General features: G+C 37.4%; 1 protein-coding gene across 1 annotated transcript in view; it reads left to right on the top strand.

Moving 5' to 3' along the window:
* The first annotated feature begins 425 nt into the window (after window positions 1–425).
* Window positions 426–20163, top strand: part of MYRIP (myosin VIIA and Rab interacting protein) — a 191834-nt gene continuing 172096 nt past the window's right edge. Inside the window, 1 exon segment of the mRNA XM_084206520.1 lies at window positions 426–823. Within this exon segment, the coding sequence (XP_084062646.1) occupies window positions 714–823 (110 nt within the window). The 5' untranslated portion in view covers window positions 426–713.

Below are 20163 nucleotides of genomic sequence, written 5' to 3'. Positions count from 1 at the left end.
TTTTTAAAATGGTGCTTTAAAATAATTCCTGATTTCTTAGTTGGCTGTATAAAACATTTTTGAGCATTACAGCAGAGTATTTTCTCTGTTCATACACAGTGGCAGGGATTGCACTGCAAGGAATTTTATAAAATCTTAAGAAAAATCTAAACCTGATTTGACCTGACTTAGTTAAACATGTTCCTTTTTGAGAGAAACACTGAGGTTTGTCCTCAGCATCTCTTATCCCAAAAAATTTATCTTTTTCATTTATATTTGAATGGGGGGTGGTTGCTTTCAGTGCGTGGAACCTGCAAAATAATTCTGAATTGAATCCTTCAAGTTGTACAAGGGAAGTTTAGATGGGATTTTAGAAGAAATTCCATCATTGAAGGGTTTGTCAAACATTTGAACAGGTTGCCCAGGGAAGTGGTTGAGTTGCTATTCCTGAAGGTACTTATAAGATGTGCAGGTGTGACACTTAGGGACAGGGTTTAATGGTGGTCTGGGCAGTGCTGGTTTAATGGCTGGACTCAGTGTAAAAGGTGTTTTCCAGCCAAAAAGGTTCAAATGTTTTCTTTTCTGATGTTTATGGCACCAGCTTTCTTTTTGTGCCTGTGATCTCCATGCACTTGGGAAAACTATGAGTGCTTTCAATTTATTTTTCTATTTTATTTTCTTTTTCTGATTTCAGATATTCCTTATAGTTATTCATACCCAGGACCCAGTGTATAATGGGGAGAAAACTGGACCTTTCTGGCTTGACTGATGAAGAAGCAGAGCATGTGCTCCAGGTGGTTCAGCGAGATTTCAGCCTTCGTAAGAAAGAAGAGGAAAGGCTGAGGTAAGGATAAAAACAGGATTAAAAATATTGGTGTATTTTGATTATTACCAACTGGCTTTGGAGGAAACCAGAGAACACAGCATTTTTGTGGGGTTCTATGCATTAATAATCATTCCTGTCACAGAGGCAAGAAATATTCAAACTCCTCCACATGAATTCAATTACTGAGTAGTAATTAATTTTTGCATTTAGTCTATCCTAGATTAAACCTCAGAAATGGTCTCTAAATCACCTGTGTATATCTCCTGGGTAAAGGCTAAGTAGCTTTTGACGCAACAAAAGCAGAAGTTTTTGTTAAGAGAATTTTTTCCCTGCTGTAGTCAGTTCCGTCTTTTTATTCAGAAACTTTGTCTACATGCAGACATCTGAAAGTGAAGAGGTTCAACCCATCTTTTTCCCCCGGAGCAGGCAATGGGATGTGTTATCCATTGTATTGAGATAACTTAACTTTGCTTTCAGTAGTCTGTGTACAAAATGATGGCAAACAGAAATAATCCAGAAGAAAACAGAAACTTGTTGGCAAGGTCGCTGAGGAAATTTGGTATGTGACAAGGGCACTACAGATAGAGACCTGAATTGGTAGATGCAGTATTTTTCTTACTAGTTTCAACAACATTTCCTGGAATTATTATGCTTGATTTTTTTATTACCTTCTTTGAACACATAATTATTTACTATCCATAATGCTCTGAACTCTCTATCTATGGTTGGCAACTGCACATTCTCTTACTATGCTACTTTTATCTCAGGCATCATCTGTTTCATTTAGTATCAAGCTGAAGTCAACAGAGCAGGAAGATGACTGAACTCCACAGAAAACTAGGCATATACACCGTGTGCAATTGAAACTCTCTCACCTGGAACATTAGGAGCAAGAAATGTGTCTTGCAGCATAGGCCTACTTCAATTTTAGCATGCTGTGCAAGTTCTTGCTTGGGTTGGTAGTGCAAGCTTTCTGCAGGGAGAAAAAACTGCATAAGGATGTGAGGATGGCACACAGAATTTTTTTTTTTTTTTGACTGTTTGTTCTACCATAGGTTGTTCTGATTACTCTGGTAATTTTTTACAGCACAGCCAAGAGATTCAAGAAACAGTTTAAAGAGGGTGAGTGTGTGAGCTCTCTCTGGCTTTTTGTGCCATGACTGGTTGTATCTTACTGGAGCAAGCATACCACATCTGGGAAGTGCTGGGGCATCTTACCTGTTCTATACAATAGATTTACAGTGGGAGTAGGAGGGACAAGAATGAAAGGCATGCTCACAGAAAATTGACTGGAATGCCTAGATAGAGAAAATTTCTGCTGGTCTCTGTGTTTTTTTATTGTGCTACTGAAGTTTTTCATGGCAATTTCACAAGTAGAAAACTGGTGTGAGAAGACAGCTAAAACACTGGGAAGGTAGGTATATTTCAAGTATATATGACTTTTGTCTTCTTACAAAGTTATGCCTTTTGCCAGTATTAAAGTATGTTAAAGTGCTGCTGTATAATGAGCTGAAGTGACAAAGCAGAAGTGAATCTCAAAGCTTATTTCTGACTTAAAAGCTATGACCTTTTTTATCTTCCTTTTTTAAAATCAGGCTGCTCTGGTTGGTTTTGGTGTTTCATGTGCAGCACATCTTTTTGTCTTACTACGTGATTGAAAATATAAAAGAAAATTACATGATCTTGCTATAGATTAGATTTTTCAACCTGTAAGAAAAGAGATTAGATTTCCTTTGATGTTCTTGGCCCTATTGTGTTTGTATTTAGAAAGTTATCAACTGGCAAAGTTTACCATGTAGTTTCACTTTAGAAGTGAAACTCTTAAGGGTTCTGTAATCTTTTCTAAGATAAAAAAGCTGGCATATATATATATTTGTATATTATATGTTAGACTTTTAGACTTCTTTTAACAAATTCAAAACCAAGCTATATCTAAAGGTATGGTTTTGAATTTTTTTTTTTAATTCCTGTCATTAATTTGTGGTAGCAGCATTAGACTTTAAATGGAGCTGTTGAAGCTTTTGTGTGTGATGCTTTCTTAAAAAATAGGGTTTCTGTATAATTCTTCATATCATGGTGTTATTTTTGGGTGCTTTTCCCCACCAAGATTTAAGTAGCTCTTTCACATATCTCTCTGTATTATTCCTATTGGTAACAATTATTTCTAAAGATCAAGAAATGCTTAAATGAATATAGGATAGATTTCCACTTTATCAGGAGGATAATGAAAGCTAAAAATCTGTGAGTGGTTGATAACTTCAATTTTGCTTTTCTAATGGCAGCTGAACAGTTAACTAGCATACTACAAGAAGTGAAGCTTATCTTTACTTCCAATAAATGTTTTTAAGGTGGTAAAATGACAAATGTTTTAGAGCTAACATTCTAATGTTTTTTATAATATTGCTGGGTTTACATGTTAACTAATTTTTTCATATTCTGTAAACAAAATGACATCATGTATGGAGAAAAGCCATACTAGTGATCTGCATTTTCTGCTACAAAGCTGTTTTGAATTTCTCTGCAGTGAGGATTTTTTGCAGTGGTTCTCTAATTTAAGTTTTTCTCACAACTATATCTCCCACTGTTATCAAGACAGTTTGGTCTTGTACATTGTGAAAAAAAATTAGTTGGCTACAGCTGGTAAGATAATAAGATAAATATGTGTACATGTTTAGTGAGTAGAGTGGTTGGTTTGTTATGCCTTACTGCTTCGTATCATTTTAGTTTCTTTTTTTGCTATGGCTTTCAACCTCAAATGAGATTAATAATACTTATTGTTCTTTGTCACTTGTTCACCCATTATCTTTCTGGTTTGATTATGTGTTTGTTGTGGACTTTGGCAGTAGCGTTACATTTTTATTTACCCCTGTGTTAGTGTTGTCACCCAGAGCCACTGTAGCTAAAATTATAACACAGTCTTGCAAATGGATGGGCTGAGTTTACTGTGGATCAGTTGAAGCAGACAAACAAGGCAGATCTGGTGTAACTAGGAAGGCAATTGGTTTGAATTTCTTGGTGTGTATGCTCAGGACAACCTTGTGTGCATCCCTTCTGCCACTGCAGGCTGTCTCTGGGCTCCTGAGACACTAAGAATCATAGATGGCTTTTTGAGGAAGTTGACTGGACGTGCTAATGACTTGTTTCCTCATGTACAGATTTATTAATCTTCAATTTCAGACTGCATGCAGCTGCAGAATGTCAGCAATGGAAAAGACTCGACTGTGTTGAGCGTTAAACATCTAATATTTTGCTGTGCATAACATCTTTGTTGTCTGTAGCTCAGGAAGGACATTGTCCTCTTTTTTTAAAATATTTAATTTTTTGAAAGAAATGACGGAGGAGAGCTAATAAGAGCTTCCAAGCCCAAATGCTTGTGTGTGAGGTAGGCCTTCATACATAAACAGATGTGTAAAAGTGTTTGCTGTCTGTTATTTCTTGATTGCTTATTCAGTTTTCAAGACTGTTTAAATATGCCATTGTTTATTCTCATCCACTGTGGGCAAAATCAAGTCCCCCTTTGGTTTTGTTTTTACAGTTCCTACTGTATAAACACATACATCCTTTTGTTTTAGGTCAGGAATGCTGAGAAGTCAAGGTGTTTTAAATAAGTGAAATTATGATTTCACAGAAAATAATTGATGGATTACCTTATTGTGGTAGATGTTGCTGATCTGTTATGTTTTAGCCATGTGGACAGGTTAAAAAATGGCTGTTCCAATTCTAACATTCAGAGTGGGTACAAAGAGAGGCAGATTAGAAGGGCAGAAGGGTTCAGGCATAGGAAGGGCTCAGTGCTGATCAGCTGTAAGCAGAGCAGACTGCAAACAGAGCAGAGCTTTACCTGTCAGCGGCTACTTTACCTTAGGAGGCCATGGTTGGAGTGACTTAAGCTGTCTTGCTGTAATCATTGGCTAAGAAGAGTTTCCATCACCATAGTGAATGCTGGATCAGCCATTGGCACGCTGGTATTTTAGTGGTAAAACTTGAACTGGGCAGGGATGATAGGTGCTTCTTTGCAGGCAGAGTGGTTTTCTTTTGTTTGAACCACTGCTGTTAATCACCTGAGAAAATGTATTTACAAAGAAAAACTACAGACCTTCTGGTGCCACATGTGATCATATGTGATCATATATGTGATCATAACACTTTTACAGCTTAATATACTTATGTTTGGTTTGCTGGAGCAGCACGAGGGAAGTGTTGAGAACTGACTGTTGCCCACAGGCAGAAACATCACCATGTCTTGCTTGATGTTGTGTCTTTCGTAGCTGGATTGCTGAGTATCAACTTTGCTACCTTTATAGAGTCACATTTTCAGTTGTAGCCAAGACAAATGCAGTGATTTGTGATCAATTTTCCAGAAGTGTTTTATTTGCAGAAAAAAATTAGATGCCTGTGCTCACAGGAGGGCCCTCTCTACTCTGGTTGTTCTAATTACCTTTATAGCCAAAGAATGAGAAAGGGATTAGGACAGAGCCTTGTGTAGAACATTATGGAATGGTTTAAATTGCTTTTGCCTACTTTATTCTTTTTGCTCCTTTTGCAGCATATCCTATTGTAGCGCAAATTGGCCTGTGAAGAGGCTTCTGAAGAAACATACTTGACAAAACCCAGAAATTAGTTTGACACTTTCTTGTCAAGCTACATAGACTTCAGTGTTTTTGCAGTATGTGTCATGGGTCTTGTAGTGGATAAAATATTGAACTCCTTCCAAAGCTTGTTAATCAAAATATTGCCGGTGTGAGTCATATCCAACTGGCAAAATGCCAGGACAGACATTTGGGTAGCTATCTGTTGATTCTACATATCAGTCCTTGTTCCTCCTTCCTGTGTCAGGCTTGTCATACCTTAAAACAAACAGAAACCAAGCTAAAAACCCCTCCTGTCTGTCTTCCCTCTTCTTTCTTTCAAGCAACGCCATTTTATAGCTGTTTTCCTAGTGAGGAAAGAACAGGAGATTGGTCTCATTGTGTCAAGCTTCTGAGCTCCAGCAGATGAACTTGTTGATCAGTACCTTAATTGCTTGAAGTAATTTCATAAGGTCAGCCTTCCTGCCCTTCACTCTGACGAGCAGTGTGAGGGAAGCCCATTATGCTGATTTTTTTTTGTTATTTGAGCAGGTAGTTACTGTTCTGCTTCTTGGGTTGTCCTGACAGATATGTTCTCTGCCTGTGATAAAAGGTCTTAGAGCAGTTTGCTCCTCTGAGAAAGCTGCTCTTTGTGATTCTCATGTTAAACAGCTGCATGCTTCTCCAGTGTAAGGTTCTGCTGAGCTGTCATGAGTTTAGCACTCATATGCCTAAAATTATTTTTGGGTGCAAGGAATGATTCATCAGAATCATAGCTGCTGAATAAATACATTATTTTGCTAGTGTTTTGACTTATAAAACAAGATTAAAACATATGTAGGGCACTACAGCTCTTTCCTGGAAGTAACGGTTTATTAACAAGATTAAGAGCAAGCCATTTTTTTTTTTATAGCTTATCACCAATTTTGTTACATAATGTTCCAAGATGCAAACCTGTTTTCTAGCTCACACAGCCTGTCAGGATTAAGAGTTGTCAGTAACTGCATCTGTGTACTAGATGCTTAACACTGCTACTGTGTTGCCCTCTCTCAACAGCTGTGTTTAATATTTTAACAGCTATCCCTTAGCAGTGTTCTCAGGTCAGGATAAGTTGCTTATCCAAAAATGGCTACTTGGATGAATTCTGCATGAATTCATGAAAGTCATGGCTAATGGTTGCTTTTGCTGCAGTCAGTAAGGGTGCACTTCAAAATGCATTTAGAAACTGTTAGTTGCTGCTAATTTCAGGAAATATTGATCCAAGTGTGCTGCTTGCAATGGCATAATGCCACGTTTGGGGTTAGACAAGGAAAGAGGTGTCTCAGCAATGATGCAAGGTCTTATCTTGTGCAGTGCAGCAGCATTTTGAGTCCTTTCTGTGGTTTGCCCAGAACTCCCTGCTTTGGCACCACAGGGTGCAAAGGTGGTGAGTGTGTAGGTTCTGCTGACTCTGATGTTGATCCCAGCCTCACCTGTAATTGGAGAAAGTGATTGTAGCTGACAAGACAGTAGGATCTAGTTTATGCTTTACAGGAGAGAAACCAGGGCCCTGGGAAGAATCTGGCCTTCGAAGCAAAGAACTGAACAAAGAATCTGTTCAAGTTATAGATTTGGGCCCAGTTTTTTCCCTGCCTAATGGAGGAAAAAATGCCTGGGTACTTCCAAAGAGCAGCTTATACTTAGTTGCCTCTAAAACTAGTTCTGTGCATCTTGCTTGTGACTATCATGGGAACCCACCATGAAGTTTCTTGCAATCTGAATGGCATGTAGATGCTATAGGAGAAGCACAGATGGAACTTCTCAACAAATTCTTTTTGCCAAGTGTCTGAATATAGGCAATGCCAGATGTGAGTTTTGCTTTTTCAAAATGTATTTACAAATGCAGTTTCAGCTGAGAGGAAATTCTGGTGAACCAAGCATCATCTCTCATGTTTCTTCATGCTTATGAAAAGGTGCAAAAAGAAAACATAATTTTAGGGAATATTCAAGAAACTTGTATAGAAAGAAATGTCTCCAGCTCACATTTTTAATTTGGACAGGCTATAGGAGATGTAGCTGAAGTACATCCCACGTTCAGTGTGCCAAGCTTGCATAAACTGTGGCTAAGTATTTAAAGAAAGCAGCATGATGTTGCAGAGGTGTTATAAAACTTATTGCAGGATTTTTTGTGTAATTTGGTCTTCATTGTGGGTTATGACTAATCAAATTATTGGCTACAATTTAGCTAAAAGGAGTGAGTGTTCCTAGTGATAATGAACAGCTATAATGTAAAATCAATATTTAATCTCCGATGTCTCGTGTATGAAAAGTCTGAGCTGTTAAACGTGACTTGTAGTAGTAATCTTCTCTCACCTGACTGGCCCTGCAGTGCAGGCAAGGGATGATCACTTGCATATGAACTCCTGTCTTTACAGTTTAGTGTATCTTAAGTGTTGGTTTATCTCTTTGCATGTTATTATAGCAGTACAATTGCTAGTGCTTTCAAATTGTGGCAGAACATGTAAATAAACATGAGAAGAATGGCTGCATTATGTATTTTATTCAGGATTTATTCTTCATATTAGATTTTAGAGAACAGGGATACTCTGAGTGCATTTCCATATAATGTTCAGTAACTTGTAAGTAGTGCCAAGTGTTACAGTTTTGAGGTGTTGTATTTAAAATGCTGTAATTAAAATGTGGGTTGGGTTTTAGTTTTGGGGTTTATTTATGGCAGAAGGAATAGGTTTTACTGTAAGTTTCTACTGCAACATTCCATGGGCCTGCCCTAGTTTGCACTAATGTGGATGGATTTGTCTGAAGCTGCAGGCTTTCCTGTCTTTGTTATACTCACCCTTGATTCTCAAGAAAATAAGAAATACTGCTCATCATTATGAGGTTAGCTTATTGTCAGTCTGAGCTATGACTTTTCATTTAGATGTGAAATTTGACTTGTGATCCTTTTTTTCAGAAATATGCATTATGGAATTGTAAAAGTATACTTTTGAAAAACACTGATGTTTGTGAAAGTAAAAGAATTTTTAGTAACCATTGTTAAGAACTATTATATATTTCAGAGACAGGACATTTAGGGAAATTATTATTGACTTAAATTTGCTGATGTTTTTATTTAAAGTATTGTTGGTGAATCAAGGGATAGTATTTGCTTTGCTTACTTCAAGCATTACCATGCTCTGTGTTCTTCATAGACAATGAAATTTCTCTGGTCATTTTTTTGTGGCCAGTTCCTGTGCCCCCAGTTTGGAGTAGAACCAAGAACAGCTGTAAGAAGCAGCACAGGAAGGTGACAGAGTGAAAAAGAGCTGCTGTGAAGTTCAGTTGCCCTTGCTGCTGAGCAGCTGACTATGGAGCTCTATCCCGCTGTCCATGCTTTTTGTTATAAAAAGGTGCATTTTCAGTACTTTTTAATACTTCCTTTCTGAAACCTATGAAGAACTGAAAGCATCTTGGAATCCACATGACAAATAAATCTTCTGGATTTAGATAAATTTTCTGGATGTGGAAGGATTACTTTGGGGATGTAAGGCTGCTGTACTAGAGCAAATTGGGTGTTATGTTCACTGTGCTGAAGCTTAAGGGAGTATGTCACGAGATCCACCCCAGCCTATTGAACCAGCAGAGGTGAACATTAATAAATTGCTTTGTGTGTTTGTATTCACTAACATCTCATCCTGCAGGTTCTCTAGTACTCTTGTCTTTTGCAGCTTCCTACTCAAAGCTGTGCCAGAGGAATAAGCTGTGCTAAAGGGGATGTGGTTCTTAGAAATCCATCCTGAGTCTAAGAATCTGTGTCTTAGGATGGAAGGAGAGCTACTTTATAAATCACTTGTGCCAGGTTCTTCACTGTTATACCTCATTCCAAAGTAAACTATTGCAAACTAGAATCTACATGCTTTCCAGAAAGGTCACCATGTGTTGGTTAAGAGGAGTTCAGTTTTTAGTGTTTATAATAATCTTCTGTGTTTATGGTGAGTTCCAAAGACTGCCATCGACTTCTGTGAGGAATGGAAGTGACTGAGTTAAGGTGTATGTTAGAGATCAGTGATCTCTGTTTTCCAAAATGCCAAAATTTTCAGCATTTTCAGCCGAAGTTTTCTAAATGAAATTGTTGAACATTTTCAGCTAAAGGAAAGAGGGATATGCATGTGTGGGAGAATACCACAGATGTCAAAACACTTTGTCAACACTTCCAAAGTGTAGCTTCAGAAATATCTTTGGAGATACTTTTTAACTGTAGCACATTCTGCCACTTGTTGGTTCATATTTGAAATAAAAGGGATTTGCTTTTGTTACTTCTGTGAAAATAATAAAGAGTAGTAGTAGTAGAAATTAATAAGTGAAGTTTTGTATTTATAGTATTTTAGACATACAAAAATTGTCAGGTGTATCTCAGCTGAGGGTATTACTCAACTTAATATACCACAAAGTTTTGCTGCAATGGGTGTTGCCTCAGTATATAATCCTACCCTATGATAAATACAAGATAATTATGATTTACCCTTGAGGGGTACAGTAAGGAGCTTCATGTTTGCCTAAGGGAAGGAACTAACATATGGGCAGTTACCGCAGTCATACTTTTTGCTGTAATTTAACTTGGGGTAAGTTGTTAATGTGCTGTTGCCTTTATTTACAGTTGGTATATATTTGGCTCTGTGCCTGAGGCAAGAGCAAGTCTTTGAACTTCCCACCAGAGTTGTTTTTTACTGGAATGAATTATAACTGCTCTATATATTTGCTTATGCATCTTTTCCTTTATTCATGTAATAATTTGATTCTCCTTCTAGTTATGACTTAAGGTTCTCTTGAAAGCAGTTGAACTCAAACATACTTTTTTAAGCTTGTTCCTCTAAGGTACTTATTTTATCCAATCTGCTACCCTAATTCCATAAAAGAAAATAAAAAATATCTCTATAAAGCTTGTTTACAACAGAATTAGTATATTAGAACATCATAGTAAGTCTTCATTAATGCTGTTCTTCAGTGCATTAGGAAGATGCAACCCTAATGCTGGTTTATGGCAAATGACATGTGGCTCTTGGTACAGTTTGGGCTACAATTTGGCTAGTAAATATTGGAAGATACGGACTGCAAATGATATGGTGTTTCTGCAGCACATTCAGCTTGAAAGGATACTCTAAATTTATCTTGGTTTTGTGAGGCACATTAGAAATGAATGAAGCACAGAAGTCAGTGTTTGCATCTCAACGAACAAAGTCTAAATCAGGAAGTAATTAAAAAAGATGTCTGATGGAGGTGGCAGGGATTTCATATTTTTTTTTTCTCCTGTACAGAAACACTTTGAGATTTAACAAAAGAATCTTTAATTAATCTCTCTTGACTACTGTGTAGCATTTGTCAGTGAGGGTGGCTGATTATGTGCTGGTGGCATCTCTCTCCTTTATCCCTCTTCAGTTTTCATCCGTGCATGATGGACTTTATGGTTTTTCTCAGCATAGCATTAGGAGGGAGGGGACTATTGTGTTTTGGTAGAAGATCTGTCATTAAAGGGGGGAAGCTCATTAGTGCTGCCACTGTGGTTCTGTGGTTTTTATAGTTCTTGAACCTGCAGGAAGTGTTATTTGCTTCTGTTTTGATTTTGTGGGGTTTTTTCCCTCCTTTGCTTTCCTATTTAAGAATAAAAATAAACTTGTGTTCTTCCAGAAGAATGTTGAACATATGAAGAATTTTAAAGGCTTTTTTGGAGCTGCATGTAGGCTGTCAGTTATCCTGGAGATAATCCTGTGGTAATCCTTCTACTATGCTGGTTTCACAAAAGAATGAACCTGTCTTTTCAACTGATGTTCCTTCAGTTGATAGCAAGATGTCACCTGTGGCTGTCTTTTGAAAACTTCATTTTATTGGATTGTGGACTAATATGAAAATAGTCACATACTTGTATGGCAGGTATGGAATATCTCTTGTTAGATAGGGGACTGTAATCTAAATACTGTCACTAGTAAAGAAACCTGCTCCATGCCATGAAATGTTGTTTGGAGTTTCTGTATGCCTCATAGATTTTGCCTGTTGTTATTTCACTTTTAGACTATTATGGGTAGCCAAATTTAGTTCATTAGAGGGGAATGTGAATTTGTTTCATGTAAAATTAATTGGTTATCTAGATAAAAAGTAATTTTGTTGTAAATAAATTAAAATTATTGTGAATTTGTATTTATTTTTCTTTCATATTTTATGCACCATGGTTCTTGAGAACAATTCTTCAGTGCTAACATGTAACCTAGTTAGGTAGTGTGATCTGTGAACTGATAGATTTGCTGTATGGTAAGTGGTGAATCTGTGTAAAATTTGGTTTCTTCAGGTTCAAAAAGGAGCTCTTAAACAGTTTATATATCAGTCCAGGACTGGTGAGTTTTCTATGTCTCAGCAAGCAAAGTATACCTGAGCATTGTTTTCTTTTCTGCCACCTGGACTTTTAATTTCTTTCCCCCATGAGCTTTACTGTTCTATTATTATTATAAAATACTCACAATATTGACTATTTACTAGTTTTCTACCAGTATAGTATATAATAAAACGCTAATCAGTAAAACCACACTAGCAAAGTGTGCCTTCAGATTGCCAGAGCAGGTGAGAAATCAGAGGAAGACAGCCTCTGAAATCAGAAGTTTGTAACAAGTCAAACATATATGTTCATGTTTGCCATTAACACAGGCTGGACTTGCAACTCTCCAGAGATGCAAACTTGTGATTTGAAAAACTATCTTAGAACTTAGGAAGTAGCCCAGTTTCAGAAAGGTTGGACAGAGATTGAATTAACTTTCATGTGTTTGCAATTGTCTTAAGCACAGAGTCTTTTGGATGGCACTTCTGTCAGCAAACTGTAAATGAGGGTTTTCCTGACATAGATTGCATCAGCTCTCTGTAAGTACCTGCTTGAAGAAGTTTTCAGTGTTTTATAGTGGTCTCAGGAGGAATAGCCTTTAAAATCTTTACATTTGCCAAATTTTAGTTCAGTTTCAGGCTGGTATTCTTGTATTTGTGTATTCTGAATAAAAATGAGGACAGAACACAAGTATTAGTAATACAAGTGAGGATAATTTTTCTTTCTAGTCAAACAAAATATTATTCTAGGCCTTAGCAGAGTCTATGATCCCCAGAAAGTGTTTTTCTGGTCGACAGTTCTCTCAAACTTCATTTCTTTAATCAATCGATGAAGCAGTTCCAGTCACTCTAATGTAAGTCATTTCTGCCCTCGGGTAATGTAAAAATATGCAGCATTCCATTAATCAACTTAGCACTCAGTTTCATAAAAGGAAGGACAGTAATTCCACTGTCACAGAAATTAACTTTTTGCACTTTTCAGGAGTACTCTGCTTTGACCTACATTTCTCTGGATAAGTTGATAGCTTTGGCATTTCTTATGATAACACAGGCTATTTTTCAAAATTTCACCGGTCTCGTGTTTACAGTAGCTGAGTTAAGTAAGGTAGGTTTCAGATACGTATCAGTAATGACTCCTGCTAGGAATAGCAAGTGAGACTGCTGAGATTCAGCAGTTAAGTGGTTTTGTATGCTATTGAACAGGAAATTCCTGACAACAGGAAAGTCTTGTAGAGGACTCTACATTAAAATGTTCTTTTAAGCAAATAGTCCTGGCCATACAACATCTACTTTGAATGAATTACAGTAGAGGATAGTGTTGCAAGAGGAGAAGATGATATCATCACTTTGAGCAGAAATACATATGTTATCTTGGTATTGAAAGCATTGCTGCTTTAGCATCCATTATTGACATTAGCATTAATTACAATTAATGCGATGAGTAAATCAGCAGTACATTGTTGTAGTGTATATGAACAGGTATTTTTAAAACTGCTGTGATGCTTTTTTCATTCAGTGTAGAAATCTTCAGATACTGATGTTTGCTGCAGAATAGCAATATCAGAAATTTGCAGAGCATTTCAGTTGTGTATTTGATGTCTCCACATTTAACTTGCTTAATATGGAGGCATTTTCCTTTGATTAGTTTGCTTCATCATTTTACACTTTGTAATGGTGATTTGGGTTATCTAAGACAGGGGATATTAGGAAGGAGGCAGAAGAAGAAAGAATATCTTTGAAGTCACTGTTATCTAGTGAAATCTGATGTTCCCTTTCTCTGCTTATTTTCTCTTGATTTGGCTGCCTCTATTATGGCTTATGAGTTCAGCTCAGTTGGCTTTGCATGGATTAAACTCCTCTTCAGTACTATGGATTTCTTTCTTCACTCAAACAAATACTTGAGTTTTAGACAGCAGCAATTAGCATGGAGGATGTAAAGTCAAGACCTAGTCTTTTTTTTCTGAATAATAAAAACCACACTATGAGGCACTACAACTCCAAGATACATATGTATTAAAGTCTCTGCATTTTGTAGTTGCGTAATGTAGCAAAACTTGAGACCAAAACAGCTTACTGTAGATGGTAATGGATATTAGGCTTCATGAAGCAGTCAGAAGTTGGGTGGCAGAAATAACAAACACTATATCTTTTTATATGCTGCACATTTTGAGAAAACAAACATTCTTCACGGATATCTGTGGTGAGAAAGTCTGTCACTGCTGATTAGATCTATTGATACATGTTATATCGGTCTTCTCTCTTTTTGAACTCCTCATTTGTTTCCAAGTGTTCTGCTGCTTTGCAAAGCTTTAAGTTGTGCTGTGTGTTCATTTTTACCTACATGGCTTGTGAGCTACTATTTACTACCTCACGTTGATCACACATGATGCGCTTCCTAGAAAAACATTTAGGTTTGCTTTAATAAATAAGCAAATGTTGAGAAGATTGCACATATTTCTACAGTTCTAAAGATTGAGACAGAAAATATATTTCTATGGCCATAATAAACCACACAGTGGTATTTATTGCAGAACCTTTTAGTTACATAATTGCTTTCTCTGTTATCAATGTCAGAAAAGGCAATGAAAATAGTACATTTAAACAAAGCATGTGCATAGTCCTGATGATGGGTTGTTTAAAAGTGGATGTTGCTTCCTGCCAGGAATCATTTGTCAGGGTGTCCATTTTCCCTCCACCTTATGAGAAATCTGGTGAAATACTCAGGAAGCTGACTGAAAGGGGAGCCACATACAGAAGACGTTGTGCATAGAGCAGCTGTCATTAAAATCTGAAAAGCCTGTTTCCTGTGTACCAGAAGCCAGATGCCATTGGCATTGGGGTGATCCTGGCTGTTGGTTTAAAGCACTGGGGGTGTAGGAGCTTTCTTCTTGTGTTGGGAAAGTCTCAAATGGCACAAGGGTTTTGTCATGTTGTCCTTAGTATCCTGCCTTGTCCTTGGCTCATGAAGTGTGTGATAGGGGAAAAAAAATGCACTGATGTCACTGAAGTGAGTGTCTATGTGTGTGTACACAAAGAATTTGGGGTGTAGTCTGAAAGCTCTTCTGTGTGATGCCTGAATGGACTCACAAATCTGTCCTATCTTGGGGAAGAGAGGAAGGCTTTGCAGAGTTTGGCTGACTGATGTAGTAAGGTGCAGCAAGGTGTGCTCGTGTGCAGCTTAATGAAATCCTTTAATGTACATCTACTTCAAAAAACTTGAATGTAAAAAGTCTTACTTGAATTTCCATATTCACTGTTTCTTGGTATTCTTTTATCAAATACAGTCTCTGTCCCCTTGATACTAACTGCAAACTTGACAGCTGCTGCAAAAGTTGATCTGAGTTCTTTAAATTTGATTCCTTGATGTCCTTTTAAAATCCCTGAAGCATTGGTGAGATGGAGGTATTGCTTGTGCAGCCTTTTCATCACCAGTAGGGTTGCATGACTGTGAGTAATTAGATTTTTTGGTAGAATATTGCACAAGAAGTAATAAAGCCATCTGTGTTTTCAATTTAGCAATGTTATGTCTTCAGGGCTTTTGAGGAATAAGAAGTTATATACTGATTTTCATCAAACAAGTATGAATACTCGCTGGGAGAGAGTCTGCAGTACAAAAAAAAAAAAAAAGAGAACTGTGTTTCCACTCAAGTTAATATTTCTGGAACCATTATCTCACAAAGCCACCCCTAAGGTAGTAGCACTTCAAGAGTTAAAATTTTAGACATACTGAGCCTTTTGTTTAAGACTTGTTATTTACAATTGTCCTAATTAATATTTTTCGTTTCCATGGGTTAGATGCAGATGAAGTACCATTTCTGTGTCTGTTAGCTAAAATGAACCTATCATATGAAAGGCTTTAGCTTTCATTACAGACCTAAATCTTCAATAGTTAGAGAACTGGGATTGTGTCTTTCGTCTATTTACAATTGTCACTTCAGTGTTAATTATGAAGAACTAAATTGTCACATGAAAGACAATTTTAGTTGATTGCAAACATACGTATTGTGAATTATATTCATGTGTCCCATACCTCAGCTGGTTTCCACTAGCATTGGCAGATAATATGTCATTAAATTTTGTAGCTAAAAGTGAATTGGCTATTAAAATGTTTAACAGTGAAGTAGGCTTTTAAGGTCTTTGCCTGCTAATATTTGTCTTGTGCAAGAAACAAAATCCATATAACATTGCAAACTGTAGTATAAATACATCAAATGGATTTTTTTAAAATTTCTAATTTTTTTTTTAATTTCATCACAAGGATTTGGTAAGACTCTTCCAGGTGAAACAACTGCATTTTCCTCTATTTCCTGCTTTGGGCAAATGCAGTGTTCATGCCTTCAGTCTACTGTACCTTTTTGCTAATGAATGACAGATTTGTTTATTATTTAGTTACTGAACACAGCAGCGGAGTGTAGGCATTGTATTGATATCTGGCACTGAGGCAGTTTTTCAACATTCTGTGTAGCTGTTATTCTTGTTAGATATATCTAAAGGAGTAGTTAGCTATCTAGGAGATGATATTGTAAAAAATTTTTCTCATCTGAAGGGAATTTTAGGTGGCTGAAGCCTGTATCTTCACCAGCAAATGACTGTTTGAAGGGGTTTATCTGCTTATATAAAAGAAATGGTTCCAAACTCAGTCGATAGTGGCTAAAATACTGTCACTGCTTTGAAACAGGACAGGCATTCACTTGAAGCCTTGCCATAGGCCAGTTTTCCATCTTGACAGAAAGGAGAGGGACTAATCTTCTGGGTCGAGACACTCTTCCAGGGACAAATCAAAGCTCTGTTCACTCACTTGCATCTTCCCGTACTTCTTTCCATCTGGTCTGGTATTGTTTCATTAACTCTGAAATGAGGAGAGTGAAAGATTGTAGACAATTAAGGCAAATTATTCCTGATAATGAAGAGGTGGGAGAGCCTGCTTGTCTCTCACCTGTCTCTGCTTACTGGTAGGAGGTTGAACACTTGCATAAGAGGGGTCTTTGTTGCATTTACTGCCACATTCTCTGCTCTCCTTTGAAAACTTTTCTCATTCCCTACAGATCAGTGCATCTCCCTCCATCCCCTACAGATGGTTGCATTGACTGGGAGGTGTGCCTTGTAGTTGTTAAGCCCATCAGCATGTTTTGTTCGTGCCTTTTGCTGGAGGAGTGAATACCTGTTCTGGGCACTAAAGAGAGATCAGTGCAGCAGGATTGGGTCCTACCAAGCACAGCTATGGTCTCAGGGCTGAAAGGGGCATATTCCCTGATAAGTCCCTGCAGGGCTTATTAGCTCCCAGGCAGTACAAAAAGGACTAAATTGTTTCTGGAATCAAACAGATTTGTTGTGTTCCTGACTGTGCTCCAGCATGGATGCAGTCCTAGAAAAAAATTTGTGAAAGTGCCTACATGAAAGAACCTTGTGACAGAGAACCTTGCAACTACTATTGTGTAAATGGTGTTTCACTGAACTGTGTGTAAGGGAGAAGATAAATCACCTCAGTATTGTCAAGCCAAGTATTAAAAATACAACCCACCCTCCAGTAAATAGTTTTTCAAAGACCTCTGGTTAAAGAAGGAGAGAGTTACTAATTTTTTGTTTATGTCCAAAGGATATTATTTCCCAAAAAAACACCTAAAACATTTTCTGTTCCTAGGCAAAAAGAACTTTGCTTTTCAGGAGCTTTTCTGTCATCTTTCACTTGGGGAGACTAAGAAAAATACAATGTCAGTTTCTCATTTGTATGTACCCCATCTTGTTCAATAAGAACTTGAAATGTGTTGCAGTATTAATCTATTCCTGACCTAAGAAAAGTGAACTTGGCTCTTTTAAATGTAAACATGAAAACATGGCTATGTTTTAAAAAATATTTATTATTGTAAGCAGTATACACAGACTCTTATTGCTTGCTTTCACATAATTAGCTTGATGTCAACTATAAGTTGCTCATTCAGCTGGAAGAATGGACCTTTACAGTGTATCAGGAAAGTCCTTCAGTTTGGTGAACTCACCAGAACTGAAGTTGTGCAGTGATAATTGGTTCCAATATATTTAGCTGCCAAGTGTGTTAGAGTGGCCTTTTTTGAAATGTGAGTCACGCATCCCTGGCAGGATAAATGCAGGATCTTTGAGGGTTATTTAAGTTCTATAAAATCCCCTGTAATCAATTTGATGGTACTTGAGGGACCATAGATGACAGAAGCATGGGTCAGAGGGAGTTCAGAAAGGTTTCTTTGTTTTGGGGAAATAAGCTTAATCTGACTTGTGTGTGCTCTTTGTTTTCCGTCATCCCCTGCAACTGATTTTAAACCAGACTTCTGATAGAGCCTTTTATAGTAAAAGTATTCTGGGAAAGTTTTGTAGTTACAGGAATAAAGTATTTCACAAGACAAATGCAACCTTCACACCTCTGGCATGTTAGTGCAATTGGTCTTACCTCCATGAAATGTTTCTGATTGCTGTTGCAGCAGCACTGTTTTGACCTCATCTCTCTCAGCTGATCTCACTGCAAAGCTCTTCAAAAATGTCACATTCATGCTGTATGTCTAATTCTTACCTGTTTCTGGTTAATCTGTGTGTACTGCCAGCCTCTCTCCCTTGCAGGCTTGCAGCTTTTCTTTCCTGAGCATTTGAGCATGAGTCAAGAAACAGAAGAGGGTTGAACTTGTCCAGGGAGTGAGGAGTGCTTTTCTCGCTGTAGCCGAAGGGCAGCTCTAGTACATTGTAAATAGTGGTGCATTTCATCTGAAATTAACTCTGCCGTTAGCTGCTATGTTTATTACACCAATTCAGAATCGGTCTCGACTTTACTCTGCCTCAGGGAAATGTGGGGCAAAGGAGCTGGTTTGCTTTGTGGATCTTTGATCCTTCCCTGAAGCTGGCAACCCTGTCTGGTTCTGAACTCTGCTGCTTCTGGGAGGTCTCCAGTCTGGCTGCTGACCCTTCATGTAGGAGTTCGAAACTGGTCAGAATCAATGTAGATAGAGGAGAAGCTGGTAGCCAGTGTAACACCCTGGGAAATAAATCTGATCCCCATCTGGTAGATGTGCAAGCTTAGCTGAGCACGTTCTCGACCTGAGGAAACCAATGGTGATCTGTGGGTACAAAGACTGTAGCTGGGCAGAGACCTTTACTTAGCAAGGGATTAGCTGGGTTCAGTGACCTGGGCTCTTGCCTCAGTCGTCCTGTGAGTGCGATGGGGTTTTCTTTATCTTCTTGAATTTGAGTTAGGACTTTGGCATTTCTTGAAATAAGCTTATGTATCTGATTTAACAAGGTTTTGTTCTTGCTCTTTGTAGTATTAATAAAAACCAAAGGTTTAATCTTGAAGACACAAGCTCTATGGAACCATGCAGCCATGGAGATTTGTCAGCTTTAATCCTGTATGTGACCTTCTCAGTAGAGCATAAGAGGACTATTGTTGCTGTCTTGGCTTGTACTCTTTACACATTGTAGCAATGGGACCAGTGATTTAAACTTCAGCTTTTTCCTTTATGTATTAAAGAATTCTGTCAATAAACTATAAACTCTATTTTTATTATAATTAGCTAATATATAAATGAGTATTTTTTGCTTTCATCACTTCCCCCCCAAATTAAGGATATTCAGTTAATAAAATAATGAAATGTTGGAACAGGGGATACTTGGCAGAAAGAGAGTTTGTCAAGCCAGACAAGTTTCTTTGAGGGAATGGACAAAGCAGGACAAATAAGTTTTCCTATGTCAGGCTGGAGTAGAGGAAGCCAAGCAAGTCAGATTAGTGTTGCATACATATTTTAGTGTGTGTAACTTTGACACATTAACATCAGTGCTAACTGGAAGAGTTGGGACAAAAAAGTTGGGGTAATAATCATATAAAGGTGTGAAGGTTTTTTTGTGGGGTTTTGGGAGAGAGTGAGGAAGTTGTAAGACTGGCTTGAACCTGAATATAATTTTATGATGTCTGTTTTACTACCCCCTTTACTTTCATTCTGTTTTGCTATCATGATGAGTTCTTACTCATCTCATTCAAGAATTTGTGTATTTAATACTACTTTTTTCACTTTAAGACTTTGCTTCATCAGAGCAAAGGCTTAAAGTCTTTGTTGTTGTTGTTGTCTTGTTTTCTAACTCTTAAAAATGTTAAAAGATACTTAGAATCACATGCTTTACACTTTGTCATCGAAAAAGTCTAAAATTATAAGAGGCTGTCTCTTTTGGGGAGCATTTCATGCATAGATATACCTGATCTGAATGACACTTTTCACAGGTGGAGTTGGTCATTGCATTGAATCTGTCCTTTTTTATCTATTAATTGTAATGTTAATTTCAAAAATGAAGTGGAAGGTACCTGTAAAGAAAATATGTTCAAGCTTCATGTTATATGTGCTTCTGTTTAATATGTTATTATGTTTTTTCATCATCTTACTAAGAATTTAAGTTGGTTGCTGGCATACTGACAGCTTCATTCCCAATTGGTTTTCAGCA

This window comes from Fringilla coelebs, assembly GCF_963513975.1.
Source record: "Fringilla coelebs genome assembly, chromosome: 1".
Taxonomy (NCBI): Eukaryota; Metazoa; Chordata; class Aves; order Passeriformes; family Fringillidae; genus Fringilla; species Fringilla coelebs.
Note: the sequence above shows the minus strand (reverse complement) of the source record. Positions and strands in the feature narration are given on the sequence as shown.